Source organism: Wolffia australiana, chromosome 3 (assembly GCF_029677425.1).
Source record: "Wolffia australiana isolate 7733 chromosome 3, ASM2967742v1".
Taxonomy (NCBI): domain Eukaryota; kingdom Viridiplantae; phylum Streptophyta; class Magnoliopsida; order Alismatales; family Araceae; genus Wolffia; species Wolffia australiana.
In genome coordinates this window covers 12972863-12989280 of record NC_135837.1, presented here as the reverse complement: position 1 = coordinate 12989280, position 16418 = coordinate 12972863, and the positions used below count along the sequence as shown (strand labels likewise).

General features: G+C 39.8%; 1 protein-coding gene across 1 annotated transcript; it reads left to right on the top strand.

The window, feature by feature from the left end:
- The first annotated feature begins 290 nt into the window (after positions 1-290).
- On the top strand, positions 291-15795 carry LOC144700957 (Transducin/WD40 repeat-like superfamily protein). The gene is made up of 14 exons (XM_078572567.1): positions 291-395; positions 484-647; positions 867-1019; positions 1810-1940; positions 6657-6891; positions 7008-7182; positions 9909-10009; positions 13892-14050; positions 14644-14690; positions 14781-14838; positions 15025-15142; positions 15257-15379; positions 15446-15559; positions 15640-15795. Exons 1-13 carry the CDS (start codon positions 380-382, stop codon positions 15508-15510), a joined length of 1545 nt encoding a protein of 514 aa, XP_078428693.1. The 5' UTR covers positions 291-379; the 3' UTR covers positions 15511-15559; positions 15640-15795.
- The last annotated feature ends 623 nt before the right edge of the window (positions 15796-16418 follow it).

Below are 16418 nucleotides of genomic sequence, written 5' to 3'. Positions count from 1 at the left end.
GAAAATTCAAATAGAGGCTTATTAAGTTATGTCAGTATAGTGACGACACGTCAAGGGTAACTGTCAGCTGCCCCCTGTAGTGCTCCACCACAGTAATAACTCACCGTCAACGGACAAAAACAGAACGAAGAATGGGTTGTCGTTGTATGCATTCTTGTCTAATGAAGGACGACGGATAACGGAAGACGGATGACGGATGACGGACAACGAACGCCTGACGACGGACGACGGAGGAAGGATTAAGATTAAATTTGGGTAGATAATTAAGCAATAAATAAATAAACATGAACAACGCGCGCAACACTTAAATTCGGATCAGGTTTTCTGAAGAGCATTCTAACTGTTCATAGACTTACCGCGAATCCCTCGAAATTTTGACATGCCGGCCGCACGAGGTGTTAATTCTGCTCTTCGTCACCATTTTTTTGTGTTTAATTTGACAAACCTGAACATTTGCAATTCTACATTGCTCTTGATGCGTAGAAATTCCGGGATTTTACTTCGATGCGGAAAAGAATCGCTATTTTCCCATCAAAGGACCGATTCCCGGAAGCGGAAGAAGACGCCCCGTTGTTCCTGCTGTGGAGGCAGCGCAAGCATCGTCCTCTTCCCACTCTTCCTCTTCTAGGGCACACGGCAAAACCAAGGTGGTTGTTTTGCTCTTCCGCTGTTCCTTCATGTTCTCTCTGGTTTTACTCAACCGTTCATTGGTGATTGGTGATGTTTGAATGATGATTATTCTACTCTGTTCTCAGAATGGATGTTTTCTCTTGAATATATCGTGATTAGAGCGTTCGTAATTTTTTTAAAAACGTTTGTTTAGGGTTGGTTTACTTCGTAATGAGCTTGTATTATGTATGATCCAGGTAGGACTTGATAATGTTCTTCGTAAAGGAAGGGGAAGGACAGTGAATGGCCTTTTGCACTCCAGAGAACTTCATGGACGGTCTCTCTTCATGGATGATGAAAGATGCTTTTTTGAGAAAGAATTTGATAAATTGTCAGTGTCTAACTCAACGGTATGATCGCCTTTGCCTCGTTTGAATCCTTTATTCAACGAGCTTCCTAGTATTTTGGTTATTTTTCATTTTTGTCGTCGAAACTCATGTTAACTAGCCAACACTACTTTGGGATTGCAAGATGGTTCTGATTTGTTGATTAAATATTTTAAATTTCAACTCGTTGCTGTTCCTTTCAGATGCATCTAGAAAGCTTTCAGAATGTTTGTCTCATTGTTTTCTTTCTTTGATCGGACATTACATGACGATCTTAATTTTTATTTCATTTTTTTGTTTTGAGTCTTGAGTCGCTATTTAATGCTAAAGGTAATTAAACTTAAGTCAACTCATCTCAAGAACAAAGAGGGTTCTATCTTATGCTGATATGATTGACGTAGCCTTTCATGTTTACTGATCATTCAGATTGTTAGAAGCTGTAAAAACTTACACCAACTGCCAAAGTGGTACCTTTGAGGAGAAGATGTAGGAAATGAGCGAGAAAGAGACAGTAAACATTACTGGGCCAAGATCCAAAAAAATCCATATGGTCTAACAAAAAGAACAATTGGTAAATAATCAAATGTTATGCGCCAATAGGTAAATGACTATCCTTCAATATTTTCTCTGAATTCTAGTAACAGTTGAATACTCCTACATAGTTTCATCTGATTATAAAGGAATTGGTAGAGGCCTACCTGTCAGATTGGCTACATTGCTTGATCATTCATCATCATCTTCGTCAAAGCAATTTTCTTTAATTACTTATTTATTTTGGCGTTGAGGGTAATTCAGTGTGTTCAAGTTTATGCAGGTGTGGGACTTTCAGAATACAGATGGTCTTTCGGATGGAGCTTTGAGACAATTTTACATTCCCATTCAAACGCCAGAAGGTCAGAAGGAAGGAAACGGGTTACTAATGGGCAGTCAGGGCGGTTACATTAGGTAGGGGAGTCTCTAGTCCTCTATTTTTTCTCCCCTCTTTAATTATTTTTTTAATTACCTAATAAAGTTTATCTCGTGTACCTTTTAATATAAGTATGAGTAGAATCAGAAGATTTCTTATTGCTGAAGCCTTAAGCATCTGTAGAGATACTCATACATAGAAATTTTGTAAGCCGTTTCAATTATTACATTAAATACTTATGATCTTATGTAGCCTCATGCAGTTCTCGATATAAGGGACATATAAACAGATAAACGTAAAACCTCATTAAAGGGGCTAAGGTATGTATCGGATATAGAAGGAGCGTCAATTACGAAGGAACTAACATTTTTCCGTGAAAGCTGATGGCTTCATACTGATTCACTTGAGCCAATACATGATTTGAGAAACCAGATGACTTATCTATTCCCTGTTTGAAGTGAAAGATCCAAGTGGCACATGATTTGAGAAATGGAAGCCAAATGACTTCAACATCCACGCATGGTTACTTCGTACAATTGCTGACAGCAGTTACAAAAATCCTGTTTTTGGAGTGAGCATAACAGATTGTATAATCAGTGAGTCAAGCACTCTGGCGACACATATTCAGCTACGAGAGAGAACTACAATGGGTTATGCTCGCGGGTGATGGTCACAACAGGATGAATGGAAATCCTGAGTCAAGAGAGTGGCAGTAGGTGACTAGGAATGGAATATGGATATCTGAGAAGTCAAATATAAATCGTGAGAGGTGTCCTTATCTTGACATGGGTTTCCAGATATTGTCGTTGGTGGAGTGTGTTACGGACCTCCCACGTTTCTACAAGAAACATCCAAGAAAAGTATAACAGAACAGCTGGACTTTGGGCGGGAAAAACGCCTATATAAATAAATGTCTTCAAGCAGAAGAGGGGAAGATCTTTTGAAGTGTGGTCTGGCTGGAGATTCTCCACCGGAGGCGAGAGGGAAACCGATGCAGCTGAAGCCTCTCTTTTCGTCTAATCTTTCCTTTCATGGATCTTCTTTACCACCCTTTGATTCTCTACGATCTTTGTAGTCCTGTCGGAGAACATTTGAATTGATCATTGATACGAATTCGTGGTTTTCTTGACGAATTTTGGGAGATCTATGTCAGAGTGCACTCCACAACTTATCCCTGGATTGGTGAGAGAACACAAACAGCAGCTACAAGCCCACCGCAGCCCCAGTACCTCTCTAAGAAGCATCTTTCCTGCCAAATTAGCCCCTTTCCACTGAGTCTCCAGCTTTTGTCCTCCCACAATTCCAAATCAGTCAAGTAGCTGCATCTTCTTGCCCTCCTTCTTTAGTGAGTGCTACATCTATAAAATTATCCAAATTGTAAAGACAAAATGGTTTACTGATCAAGTGCTTCGTTGCTGACTGTTCGACATTCAGCCCCACCACATTGACCTCCAAAATGCCATGGCCGAGACAAATTACGATAGATGGTTGCTGACTCTTAATAACTAGCGCTCGAGCTGGATGACGTAGGTGCTCAAGAGTACTTTGTGCCACAGACATAGAGAACTCTGACCCAGGATGATTGCACTTATACCCTTTCCTCGTATTAGAGTAATCTACAAGCATACACAATCACTCAGGGCACTGATTCGTCGTCTGTAATATCAATTAACCTCCATGCGTGCTTTCTTCAAAGAAAGCAGTGGGATATTGATGGTTGTTCCCACTGAAATACAGATCAGATGGAAGCTTGGAAAGATACAAAGCAAAACTGCTAGGAAACTGTCGCACTTAGTCATAAGGGTATACTAAAGGGATAACATTTATTCTTCTTGCCAAACTTAATAAAATATGCACATTAAGACCTGAACTTCAACAATTTGATGTCAAGAATGCATTTCTGCGTGGGGATCTTGAAGAAGAGATATTCATGCAACTTCTGGATTGAACATTTGTAAATTGATTAATGCAGTTTGTGGATGAAGCAATCTCCAGGTGCATGGTTTGATAAAATTTCTCAAGCCATGATACCTGAATAGGCAGGCATCATAAAAGTGCTGTCATATCTAAAAGGGACCAAAGATCATGGGTTGTAAAATTTATACTGATCCTGACTATGATGGTCCACGATAAACTGACTCTCAACAACTGGAAACTGTACACTCTTTGGAGGCCATGTCATAAAATGGCGGCATAAGAAGCAGAATGTGGCAGTCAGGTCAAGTGCAGAGGCTGCATTTACAGCAATAACCAAGGGGTTTTTTGAATTGCAATGGATCAGAAGCATATTTGAAGAGTTTAATGCTTATCCAACTATCTTATACTGCGACAGTAAATCAGCAATCGATACTGCACATAACCCGGATCAGTATGAAAGAGCAAGCACATTGAAATCAACTTAATCAGAAGGTTACTCAAATACGCAATGTTCAGACCATGATATATTGGCCACATAAAGATATAAACATAAGACCATTTAAAAAGGGGTTTATTTTTGTATGGACTATTTAAGAAGTCTCTACGCTCAATGAACTAATACTTTTCCTTCTTACGTTACTCGTTACTCTGTGCCTGCCTTCTAGGGCTCCAGGAACTCACCCCTGAAAGAGGCAAACCTGAATTATCAGAAAATACCATGCGAGATAGATGATTAAGTAGTTGCCACATTCAGGTACGATTGGCAGGTTCATGCACTCTGTTTCTTATCTCCGCTTCCAGGCTTCTATGAGGTTTTCAGGAACCTTGTGATGGTACAGGAGATCCCGTTCCTGGTCAAGGACAGGGGAAATGCAAAATTACTAAATAAAAATGATGACCTGAGAATGATAACTCCTGTACAGCGCACCTGATCAGCATCCATAAGACTTTGATACTACTTCAGCCCTATAATTTACTGACAAAGCATTAGAATGTCCGGTAGGGAACTCTTGACAGTAAGAATGAAATCTGATGCTTTATTGAGTGGTGGGCTTCAATGCCCTTAGATCTTATTAGACCCTGCTATATTATTATTCTACCAAAGCCTAATTTTCTATTTATCGCGTACGTAGCACGGATCCTTCTAACTAAACTTATAAAATATAACCGTTAGAGAACTCCATGAAAAGAAAGTGGCAGTGCAATGTGAGAAACCTGCTCCCCTGGGAGCAAAATCCGTAGGGCAATAAAGCACTAAAATGCTTAACCTTTTTATAGGAAGTTGAGAATGCTAAGTCCATTCCACTTAGGAATTTTGATAAGTATTTCAGCCGAGCCTATCAGAGAAGACGGTTCAAAAGAGCGGGAACTGTTACAACAGAAGGCTACTGAAACGTCACCCGTCAGTTATAAAATAATATGCAGCGGCAGAAAGGAAAGGTGTGGTATTTCTCTTCGTCTGAGTCCTGTGTGGCCCAGGAGCTGGAGCAGTCGGAGGAAGCTTCTGGGTGGTCAGTTGGGGGATCTTCAGATCTCATTTTCCTTTCTATCATCTTCCATTTTCGAACTTTTGACGATACTCGTCGTATCTATCTTCAGTGGAATCGTTCCCTTCTTGATTCGATATACTGTTATTGTCTGGTCGACAGTGTTGATTCTACCAGTATATTAAATTTCTTTCTCATTTCCAACAATAACAGATATCATTTCAAACTCTAAAACCTTGTCTTTGCTTCAGACCTCCATTGGCTGCTGCTGCTAGAAGTGCTGGCACATCACTTTCAAATGGATGGGAAAACCGCTGCAAGTCAATTTCTGGAACCCGTGTAATTAGGGGTCCAATATCAGTAACAAAAGTTGATGTTGTGGACCCATTAACCTCTGAAATCAGATACCAGTCGGGTCTTGGGAGTTCATACAACACACGGAAATATTGTGTTACAAGAAACATAATGGACAACCATAATAAAAAAGGATGATATATTTGACAACCCTGTAGCTTTGTTATCAAGAGTTGAGTCTCTAGTATTTTCTTACTGGCAGCGCCCCAGCTCCAACTCTAGCTGGCACTCAAGGTTTGAAAGTGACAAAACGACCTGCTTTCAAATACAAACAGCCACTCATACACCTGGAAAGTTCTATGTTGGGCACTTATATGTTTAGTACTCACTGGGCCCTTTATGAGGCTCGCATATTGGAACTTCTGAAAGCAATTGGATGTTACATGGTACATAAAGGACATGCATGGGCCATTGCATGAAATTGAAAAAACATAAAAGAATAATTCCTTCGACTGGCAGTTGTTTTTTTTTGAAAAAAGGATAGAGGAGATCACACAAAGTTGGTGACCCTCCCAGTGAGATAAAAATATATTATCGGCTAGCAGTTGTTAACGTCTAGTTACTGCTTCTAATGAACTATCTCACTCTGTTCCATCAGCATATGGTGAAAAAGTCCCATCCGCTTCTGCATCCGATTTTTCTAGTTAGTTGGCACAATTTTTTCAGTGGTCCAAGTTCTTTTGACGTGGTACCGTTTTCTTAATTTCACCTGAAAGCAGAAATGTTCAACAGAGTCCTGTAGTTCTTTCCATAGACCTTTACAGATGGTTCCTGATTAAAGTACCTTAATCTGTTACTTTTTATGTGAGAAAAATATGAACCTTTTGAAGTAGCATAAAACAAGTTTGAAAGTGACATTTACGTGATAATTATTTTCATTTAGGGTTATAAACTAAAATCTCCGTTGTTTTCTTTCATCCCTGAGATCTAAGATATATTTATTTTCGTTTTTAAATTTCAAATGTCTATTTTAAATCCGTTCAATGTTTTCACAAGCCTTTACGTAGAGGGAAACCTTGGTTGCCGTACCGGTCATGGATTCAAGACTTCTAAGCCTCATCCAGTATTCCCGGCTTGTATGCAAACGAAATCAGAATGGAATGCTTTCCCGGAAGTTATTTGGACTCCAAAAAGATCACGATCTCTGCTGTCGTCAAGTATATCTTCTATATTGAAAATTGGGAGATCTTCTCGGATAGCCTCAGATGATAACCCTTTCCACAATGCATTGTATCCTTAGTTCATCATATTTTTATTTTCCATCCTTCTATGAATGAAAATTGAGGAATTTTTTGCTTTCCACTTCAACTTTATTCCGCATTGTCATGTCTTAACAATAAAAACATGGTGACTACGCTCGGATCAGGGGGACTTGGCGGATTAGTTTATGTTGTTAATTTGAATGAAGCATTAGACGTCAGTTCAGATATTCTTGCACAACCCCGAATTTCACGAATTTCATGCTGCGACTTTACCATCTGGACGGGTGCATGTGATCCTGGCGGTACAAAGGCTTCCCTTGGTACGCTCTTGGGTTATTTTTAAGACTTTTTGCTCCAATAAATGTATTTTATTTGATGTTTATTTATTGTCATTTGCTTTTAATTGATTTTCTCTATAATTGAGACCATGTCACGTCTTTTAAAACTGTTGTCAACGTGTTGAAGCTGAATAATTTTGAAATTGAATACCAGTAAGGCATAATATTCTCAGACTCTTATACAAACCTTGGTTAGGTTCCTATCAAGGAAGGGGGGATGAGGGAAGGCAATCTAAGGGTGCAGGGATCATCTGCAGACAAGCGTGTCATGGCTAGAATTGTGGGTCCACAATTCACAGTCCAAATGTGAGTGGCCTTGTCAATGGCACATTGCTCAGAAGTCTTCACCAGCAACCCAGAAATCGTTTGAGTATATTTGATGCATAACCATACGGAAGAATGCATCTTATTGACCTAGAGGAATGACAAGAGTTGGGTGTGCCGTGGGGTTTTGCCAGGTGCAGTCTTATATTGGCAGTCAGCATTTGGGCACATTTTAGCATGTAGTGTCTCGAACATGTATTGCGGGTTTGCCTCCTCCAACTCAAGGTAGAACTGTTGCTCCAACTGCAATGCCTCACATGCCCGTCCAACCACAACGCCATATGTCTTGGCACAGGATACACTCATTGGGCCTCCTCTAATCTGAGGCTCCCTGCACCCCATCCGGAGGCAATGGTACGAAACACTGCCACTTACTGTGCAGTACCCACACCATACCTTGACAAGCCATTGCAATATGCAACACTGGCATCAGCACCTCGTACTCCGCCACCTTGGACCGAGATGGTTGTGGCCATCCCACGTTGCAACCTGAAAGAGAGCACAATTTTGTTTTCAGCCTGGCACCTAAGCGGGCTGCAGTTCCACCAGTGGTGAAGCCAGCATGCACCTGCACCTCATTCGTGTTGCTCCTAGGCCCACCAACACATGCAAGCAAGGCTACAGTAGGAATGCCGGGGCCCAGGTTAGATATTGAGGATGGGCTGGTGTGTCCCCCCAGTGCATCTTGTTGATTTGCAATTGTGGGCTCCAATAGTAGCATGTCCGCCAGCTTTGACATCACCAGGCTGCATGTGAGCATGACATCAGCATGGTATGTTTGGTTGCTCTCATGAGGCTTACAGTTGGCAGGTCTCACAACAAGCTACCATTAGATGAAGTGAGAGAGTGCTTATCACGAGTGGCAGGAATGAGGGAGACTTTCAGCTCAGTCAGATATTTGTCTCCCGTTTATTAACTTTACCCTTTTCTTTCCGTATTATCTATGTACCTTATGAGCTCATGTGATAAGAGTTCATAACGACCTCTCTTTTTACTTTAACTGTGTTGGGTCCATGATGTGTGTCCCAACTTGCACCTTTATAAGTGGGACCTCCTACTTTTACAATAGAATATTCCATTCTCGCTTCTTTTAGGGTCGTTGCTGCTGGCTCTCTGCCTGAAGACAGGAGGTGGAGGAGTCAGCATAAGAAGAATTGACAGAGACAACTGATTGGAACTTCCATTCAATATTACTGGCTGCCATCATCCTAATGAAATGTCAATCGTATTTAAAGGAAAACAGACACGAAGGGAAAAGGTTAAACATCGTTAACAAATAAATGGCCCGAATGGCCCTCAGGTGTTGGGGTTCATCTTAGACCCCTTGCTGGAGTCAGATTCTATCTGCGATTTGAATTTGTTTTTAGAAAACAACCTATCCCATTACAAGTTACAGGGCAGTGAGCTTGGGCCAGTTCTAATCTGTTTGTGTATCGGTAAGCCAATCAGATCTTCCTGAAGGCATGTTTACAAATATGAAACAAGAGGGGTTTAATAAAATGTTGTCACGAGGACTTAAACGCAGAAAATGAAAGAAAAGGGGTAACAAAGGAACTTTGGCTAATACACATAATGCATATCTGGGACCCTTATTATTCTTTCTATCACCTCTTAAGCTAAAGTTAAGATATTTAGATGTTCAGGGGGAAATCATTATCTGTTTTTGGGCTATTGGAAGGAGTCAATTTTTTAAATTATTGATCAATTTTTGAAAAGTCCTGTCAAACTTTAATTAATGAATTGTGCATATCTGGAGGTTAGAGTACTCTCTATTTAACCCTGTCTAGCTTTCTTTCTCTAATTCCAATATTACATATCTCCATTTCCCAGTAATATTCTTCAAACCCTCCCTCCAGTTTAAATGCAGGAAAACGTGATAGAGCAAAACTATATTCCACAAAGTTAACTATTATTCTTACCCGGATAAACCGCTTTTGGGCTTTATTTATTTTATAGTGTTAATCATTATGCAAGCTAAAATTAAAACTGCATCTTTGTGTTTTTGTGTCTCCATTTAATTTTGTGAAGTCCATGACACTCCTATGGACGAATAAAAATATATCCATTATTGCTTGGTTCAAACAAACCATCATCTAAACTCCGTTGATCATCAAGATTGTAATTTGTCCGCCTTTTTTAAAAAATATGGGTCATCCATCATCCTATTCTGTATTTTTTCTCATTGACAGACTCATCTTCAAAGCGTCTGTGTCACCATGTTAACATTTATCAAAACAAATCGTGTACTCACGAGGTTGGAGTAAACAATAATATTTTATTCCGAGACTGCATCATTCCTCTCTTATTTCATGTAAAATATAGTTGTTAAGATAATGTTACGCTTGATACTTAATGAATAACTTATTTTGGGTTTTTTTTCATAGGCACGAACCAAGGAGCAGCCCTGCTTAATTTAGAAACTGGAGGACTAACCTGGCTTTACCGAACCAAAAGTGATATGTTCTCACAACAGTTTAACCAGTCGGTATAACTCTAGATATTTTCTTTCTTAAAAAAAAACTCTAGATATTTTATTTTCTGCTGGTTCATAAGTAGAGTGCCAACACCTTTTACCTGCTTATACAATCCCCATCGTATCAAGGGGTATTTTAGTCCTTTTGGTTTTTAGCTTTCCTTGAATTTCTCTTCTTAAATATCTGTAGTGCTTTCCCAAGGAGAGCAGCGCAGAGTATTAGTGAAGATGTGTTCAATTCCCTTTGAAAAAAAAAAGTTTAAGCCCCAACTTGAATTCCCATTCAATCTAGGGGTATTTTAGTCATTCCATTTGACTTCATTGTCTTTTCTCTAGCCTTTCCTATTTGGTGTTTGATAACATTCTCTTTCAAACGTCCTCACTGAGAGAAGAAGATTGAAAAGTGTTGATTTTCGCCTTCCTCCGTGTGTTTGCTAGCCACCTCCTCTTTAGGGCTTGGTACAGAGGAAATACCAAAAAGCTACTTCTCGTATTGCCTTCACCAGATATGTATACTGGCTTACACAGAGGGGGCCTGGGCCCGTCTAGTTTAAGTGGGCCTTAGCTCATCTGAGGACGAAGACCTAAAATTAGAAATAGTGGACCACATACATCCCTTGGTCCACATATAATGGATATACCAAAGAAGAACACAAATAACTTAAAAGGAAACAATACAAACTAACAAAAAGAGAAGAGGTCGTAAAACAAGGAATATCAATAAGTAAGGGAAGATTTTTTTTGAAACCTTATATTCAAGGAGAAATAAGATTGAGTTATTTCTTGTTCTTTCTTATATCTCTATGTTATAGCCCATTAACATGGGTCCATTTCAGACTCTCTCCTCTCCACTATAAGTACTAAGTAATGAACACTAAAATTGTTCTATGATGGTTGAGCCTCTTTTTTATTCTAGGTTTATTCATGGTATCAGAGTCAGATCTTGGGGTTTTCTTTGGATTTGATCTCTGTGCGGTTCTCACTATAATTATCATGTAATGAACCCTAAAATGATTTCATGAGGATTGAGCCTCTTTTTACTCTGAGTTTTTTCATGGTATGAGAGCTAAATCTTGGAGTTCTCCAGATTTAATCTCCAATCAGTTCCCACAATAATGAACCCTAATATGGTTTTATTAGGGTTGAGCCTATTTTTTATTCTGGGTTACTTCGTGGCGTCAGAACCAGATCTTGGAGTTTTCCTCCAGATTTGATCCCAATTGGTTCCTGCCAGCTCCTATCATTCCCTCCGAATCCGTTGCCGTCTGCTCCAATTCTTTTCCCCATATTACCCCTCTTCCTCTTGTGATGATCATCTCATTACCCTCCATAAAGTTCCTTGGTCATATCTTTGACCCACATAATCCATTGGCAATCATGTTTCCTTCCATCGTTTCTCTCATTCTTACTGTGACTTTCTCACGAGTTTTGATTTCATTGCCAGTCCAAAAATTGTGGATGCAGCGTTGGCTTCTCCTGAGTGACATCACACCATGGAAGAGAAACTTGCTGCCATGGACAAAAACTAGACTTGGGATCTTGTTCCCTTTCAGTCAGGTAAACATTTGGTTGGCTGTTGTTGGGTCTATGCTATCATAAGTTTGATGGCTCTCTTGCACGGGATAAGGCCTGCCTTGTGGTTGCGGGTTATACTCAACAGTTTGATGGTGATTACTAGGAGAAGTTTGCCACTGTTGCTAGGATGGACACTGTTTGCCTGCTCATTGCCCTTGTGGCTCATCATGATTGGCTTCTTCAGAAATTTCATGACACGAATGCCTTTCTCCATAGTTATCTTCATGCGGAGGTTTTTATGCCTTTGACTTCCGGCTTTATGGCTCCTTCTCCGGCGACTTCTTTGGGCTGCCTTCTCAAGAAGGCCTTCTTTGGCTTAAAACAGTCTCCTTGGGATTCGTTTGGTTGCTTTACGTTCTGTATAAAATTATTTGGCTATTTTCAGGAAAATGGTGACCTTGCCTTTTGTTATCATCATTCCCTGTTCAGGGAAGTAACACTCCTTGTGTATGTGGATGACATTATAATTATGGTGAATGAGTCTCATGCCTTGGCTCAGTTGGCTTCACATTTTGTTGGTGAATTTAACATCAAACATCTTGGGCCACATTGCCAATTTCTTGGTATCGAGTTGTCATATTCTACTACCAGTATTTTCTTCGCTTGTGAAAATATATTGCTGACATTTTTTAGGAGCTTGGAAAGGAGGGTTCACATTCCTGTATCACTCCTACTGAAGTGAATCATGTGCTCTCTCTGGCAGAGCATGAGGAGGCTGTTGAAGGAGAACGATACCAAATATTGATTGTTAAGTTGATATATCTTACTCACACTTGAGCTGCCATCAGTCATGCAATGGTTGTGTTGAGCAAATTTATGCATGATCCAAAAATGTATCATATGCCAATCGTTTGCTCCACTATCTCAATGGTACTGTTGGACTTGGTTTTCTGTTCAAGTATAAGCATAAGTTTGGATGTTAGTACAGATCCTGATAATGCGGGCTCCCATGTTGATTGGCGATCAATGATAGGGTACTGTACCATTCTTAGAGGCACTCTTATTAGGTGGCCAATAATAAGCAATCAGTCCTCTCTTGATCCAGTTATGAAGCAGAGATTCACATCCTTGCTCAAGGTCTCTGAGAGGCATTACCCAGCAAAAATCTTCTTGCAGAGCTGAAGTTGACATGTGATCAACCTATTCAATTTGTTGTGACAGGAAACCTGCTATCAGCATAGCTCTTCAGTACAACACGTCCGCACTCAACATGTTGAGTTGAATATCACATCATTAAAGAGAAGCTGGAGTATGGACGATTCTGCACTCCGTATATTCGTTTGGCTCATCAGTGAGCCGATATCTTCAATTAAAACCTATGTACCCCATGTTCAAGAGTTCTGTGGCAAGTGGGGAATGAATGATATCCGCTCTCTAGCTTGAAGGGGAGTGTTGACAGGTTTCCCGGGCCGCATTGAGGGCATTCTGGTCATGTTTCCTTTTATGTTCCTTTAAATAGCACAGCCCTCCCTCTGGGAGGAGGATACTTGGATGTTGGTTCTTAAGTAACTATTGGTTTCTCTTCTCCTCTTGTGTCTCCTACATCTACACTCCGTCTCCTTCCATGATCCCCGTCCTCGCGATCATCTCTGCATCACCGCTTCTTCAGGCAGCTCGTCCCCAGGCCGATCCCTACCTCCCCTGCTCTTCCTCCTCCCATACCCTTCCTGTTTCACCTCTCCACCCTGGGAATTTCCTTCTTCGTCTTGTCCTCTTCTCCTTCCAAGCCGAACCTAGCACAAGGTTTGTGTCAAGTGTGAATGGGCTTTCTCTCCCTCTCTCTCTCATATCTCTATTTAATAGACCTCTAATATGGGCCCATTTCAGTCTCTCTATCCTCCCACTATAAGTGCTATGTAATTCAGCGTAACCCCAAAATGGTTTTTATGAGGGTTGAGCCTCTTTTCTGGCTCTCTTCATTAGGAGCTTCCAGAGACGGTGCGGAGGAGCATAAGAGTAGAGAGGAAAAATAGAATAAGAGTAAGTGAAAGCCTTTCCTTAGGGATTCAATAAGAGGTGTAAAATGGAAAGAAAATAAGGAGAAATATGACAGATTACTAAACCTTTTCTTCTCCGGAGGAAGATTCTTCATGTGAATTTATTCTCTGAAGAGGTCATTTGATTTCTCTTTTCATCCTTTTCCGCATTTTTAATCTTTTTATAATGATGGAATTTCCATTTTTTGGAACACGATCGCTGCCCATAATTTAATGTGGTATAATTATTTTGGAAAAAAACTTAGCTCAATTATTTGTCGAGCGTATCTGTTTATTGATGGTTCAAGACAACTTTCATGTTTATTTTTTATATTATCGGCAGGGAACAGTGGTGCTATGTGGGCTTAGAAATGGGTCTATTCTAGCTGTTGATATTCGTCAGAAGCCATCGGTATTTCGCAGCGATTTTTCATCTGGCAGAGATCCAGCAGCCATGCATCATAGAACACATCAGAAGAAGTGGGCAATGAAAAGGCATCAGGTAAAGTTTTCATTTTCTCCATTTTTTTTCTCTTGATGAAAACATCTATGTCCATGAAGTCCCGAAAATTATGTATTTTCATTTTCTTTTCTTTCATTCATTTACTTTTTCTCTCCCTTCACATTACATGACTGATCCAGAAATTAAGCCTCTTTCTTGCATTTTGATTTACTTGCTTATTTTCCTGAGCAATTGCTGTTTCTTTTAAACCTATCTGATGAGTTGATAAATGTGCCACTCATATAAAAGTTTTATCCATCACACTCATTTGAGGATTTAAACTTTTCTTTATCAACTTGTCCCTTAATGGGTCAAGAAAACATACTGTCCCTTACTGAGTCAATTTTCCCTTATATTTTTGACACGTCCCGTTTCATGTTAGTCTTGAAAATGTCATTTTTATCCTTAATATTTTGCCATCGGTGTGACCCATATTTTAGTCTTGAAAAATATCTTTTATCATGTCATTACATGCTACAAAAAAATCAATTATATATTTTTTTGTGTCAGATCACATTTTTTCCTTTCCCCATATGTGTACTGTCTCATATTCCTTCATAATACTAAAATATTCTGTTTTTCAATGCTGAAAGAAGGATATATCATCAAGTTGTGCCTCCATGCCGTCATCTGTTTGCAGGTATATGTAGCCTGCCTATTTATCTTTTTTTTGTCACAGAATACTTTTCGGTTACTCATTCAGATTATTAACCTTATTAATCTTTTTCAGCTTGGTTACTCTTGAATCTGATGAACAGTATTTCATCGGAAGTTCCATGAACGGATCAGTGAGTTTTCTCTTTTCTATTTTCATCTTGATTTATCTCTTATCATTTGCATTATACTGTTCTTTTGCATTTTGTTGACCAAAATTCTATCTTCTAATATAAAAATACAAACTATATGGGAAGAAAATGAAATAAACTATTTTGTTTCCTGATTGGTTTACCAAGCTATTTCTTGATTATTCACAGATAGAGCTGTTTGACCAACGACATCTCCATAGGCCAGTTCAGTCATATGATGGCCATATCAACTCCCACTCTCATCTTGAGCTCGGCGTTGACCCTTCTGAAACATTTGTTTTGTCTGGTTCGTAAAAAGAAATTAAATATGCAAATGGTCATTCGAAAGCATTCAATTTTGTAAAATTTGTTGTGGAATGCAACTTTTTTTCATGATTGACGAAGAGTGTTCGCTTTACAGGTGGAGAAGACTGCTACTTGCGGATTTGGAGTATCAAGAGCAGTAAGTTGTTATTTTCAGGAAAATTCTCAGACTCAATCTTGAAGACGGTTTGTTGGAGCCCAAATGGAGATCAAAGCAAGGGTAATGGTCATGTATATTTTGCGGAAATTTACACTCATAATCAGTCGTGTTTCTTCTGATTTTTAGTTCATGGAGCATGGATGGGATCAAGAGAGGGCCTCTTTCTCTTGACAAAAAAGGGCATTATCTGATCAAGCAGTAATTCCACTGCAGGTTTTGAGGATTGACGAGGCGATCCAAGTAGGTTGTATCATCTTCTATGTAATCCCACAAATAATGATAATTAAAGTGCTTTGATTCAATCACTTTTCCAAGTCCAGGAATAGGGAAGGCGTGGGAGAAGAGAGGTTAAGGGTTGTCGGGGTCGGGTGTTTGACAAATTTGAGGAGCAGTAGAAGAGAAAAACAATTTTTTTCATCATCCAAAAGTTACAAATTTGGTTTTTCACCAAGCATTTATACAGGCCTTTTGAGCCAGCTCCAACGGCTAGTTAACGGCTAGTTAAAAAACTAGCCGTTAGACATGTGTGGCGGGCCCCACCCCTATTTTATGGACTCGATAGATGTGCTTCTGGATGTGGGCCTGTTGCTGCATTCTTGGACCTATTTCTATATTGTTTTGGGCTCATATTCCTTAACAGTGTTGAAAAGGAATGATCGGAGGAGAGGTCAGGCGATTGACAAGGACGAGCCGCCAGGCGATGCTCGAAGGTAGATACCAATAAGGGACAAGAATTGTAGAGGGGAAAATAGGACTTAGTAGTTAAGTGAAGGAGGGACAAAACTTCAACTTCATAATTCCTATAATTGTGGATGCCCTTTAAAGGAAGGGCTGTCCTGTTTAAAAGGCACATGAAAGAGGGAAATTCATTAATACCCGTATGGGCAAAAGATGGGACTACCCCCGAAAAGAGCTGGGAATCGATGTCTTTTGGCTTGTGTATTTATTTAATTCTAATGATAAAATATTTTTCCAGCTATCTGATGGAAAACAGTAACCGATGACTACAGTTCTTAATTTCCAAAGGAAAACTCCATGCTCGTAGCGTCGGGCCTTTCCCAATAGCCCGAGTGATTAATGAAAATGCCTATATTGTGGG

Coding starts and splice junctions, on each gene's coding strand:
- LOC144700957 (XM_078572567.1), top strand. Junction 1,020..1,809: donor TGTCAGTGTCTAACTCAACG/GTATGATCGCCT, acceptor AAGTTTATGCAG/GTGTGGGACTTTCAGAATAC. Junction 15,380..15,445: donor AAATGGAGATCAAAGCAAGG/GTAATGGTCATG, acceptor TCTGATTTTTAG/TTCATGGAGCATGGATGGGA.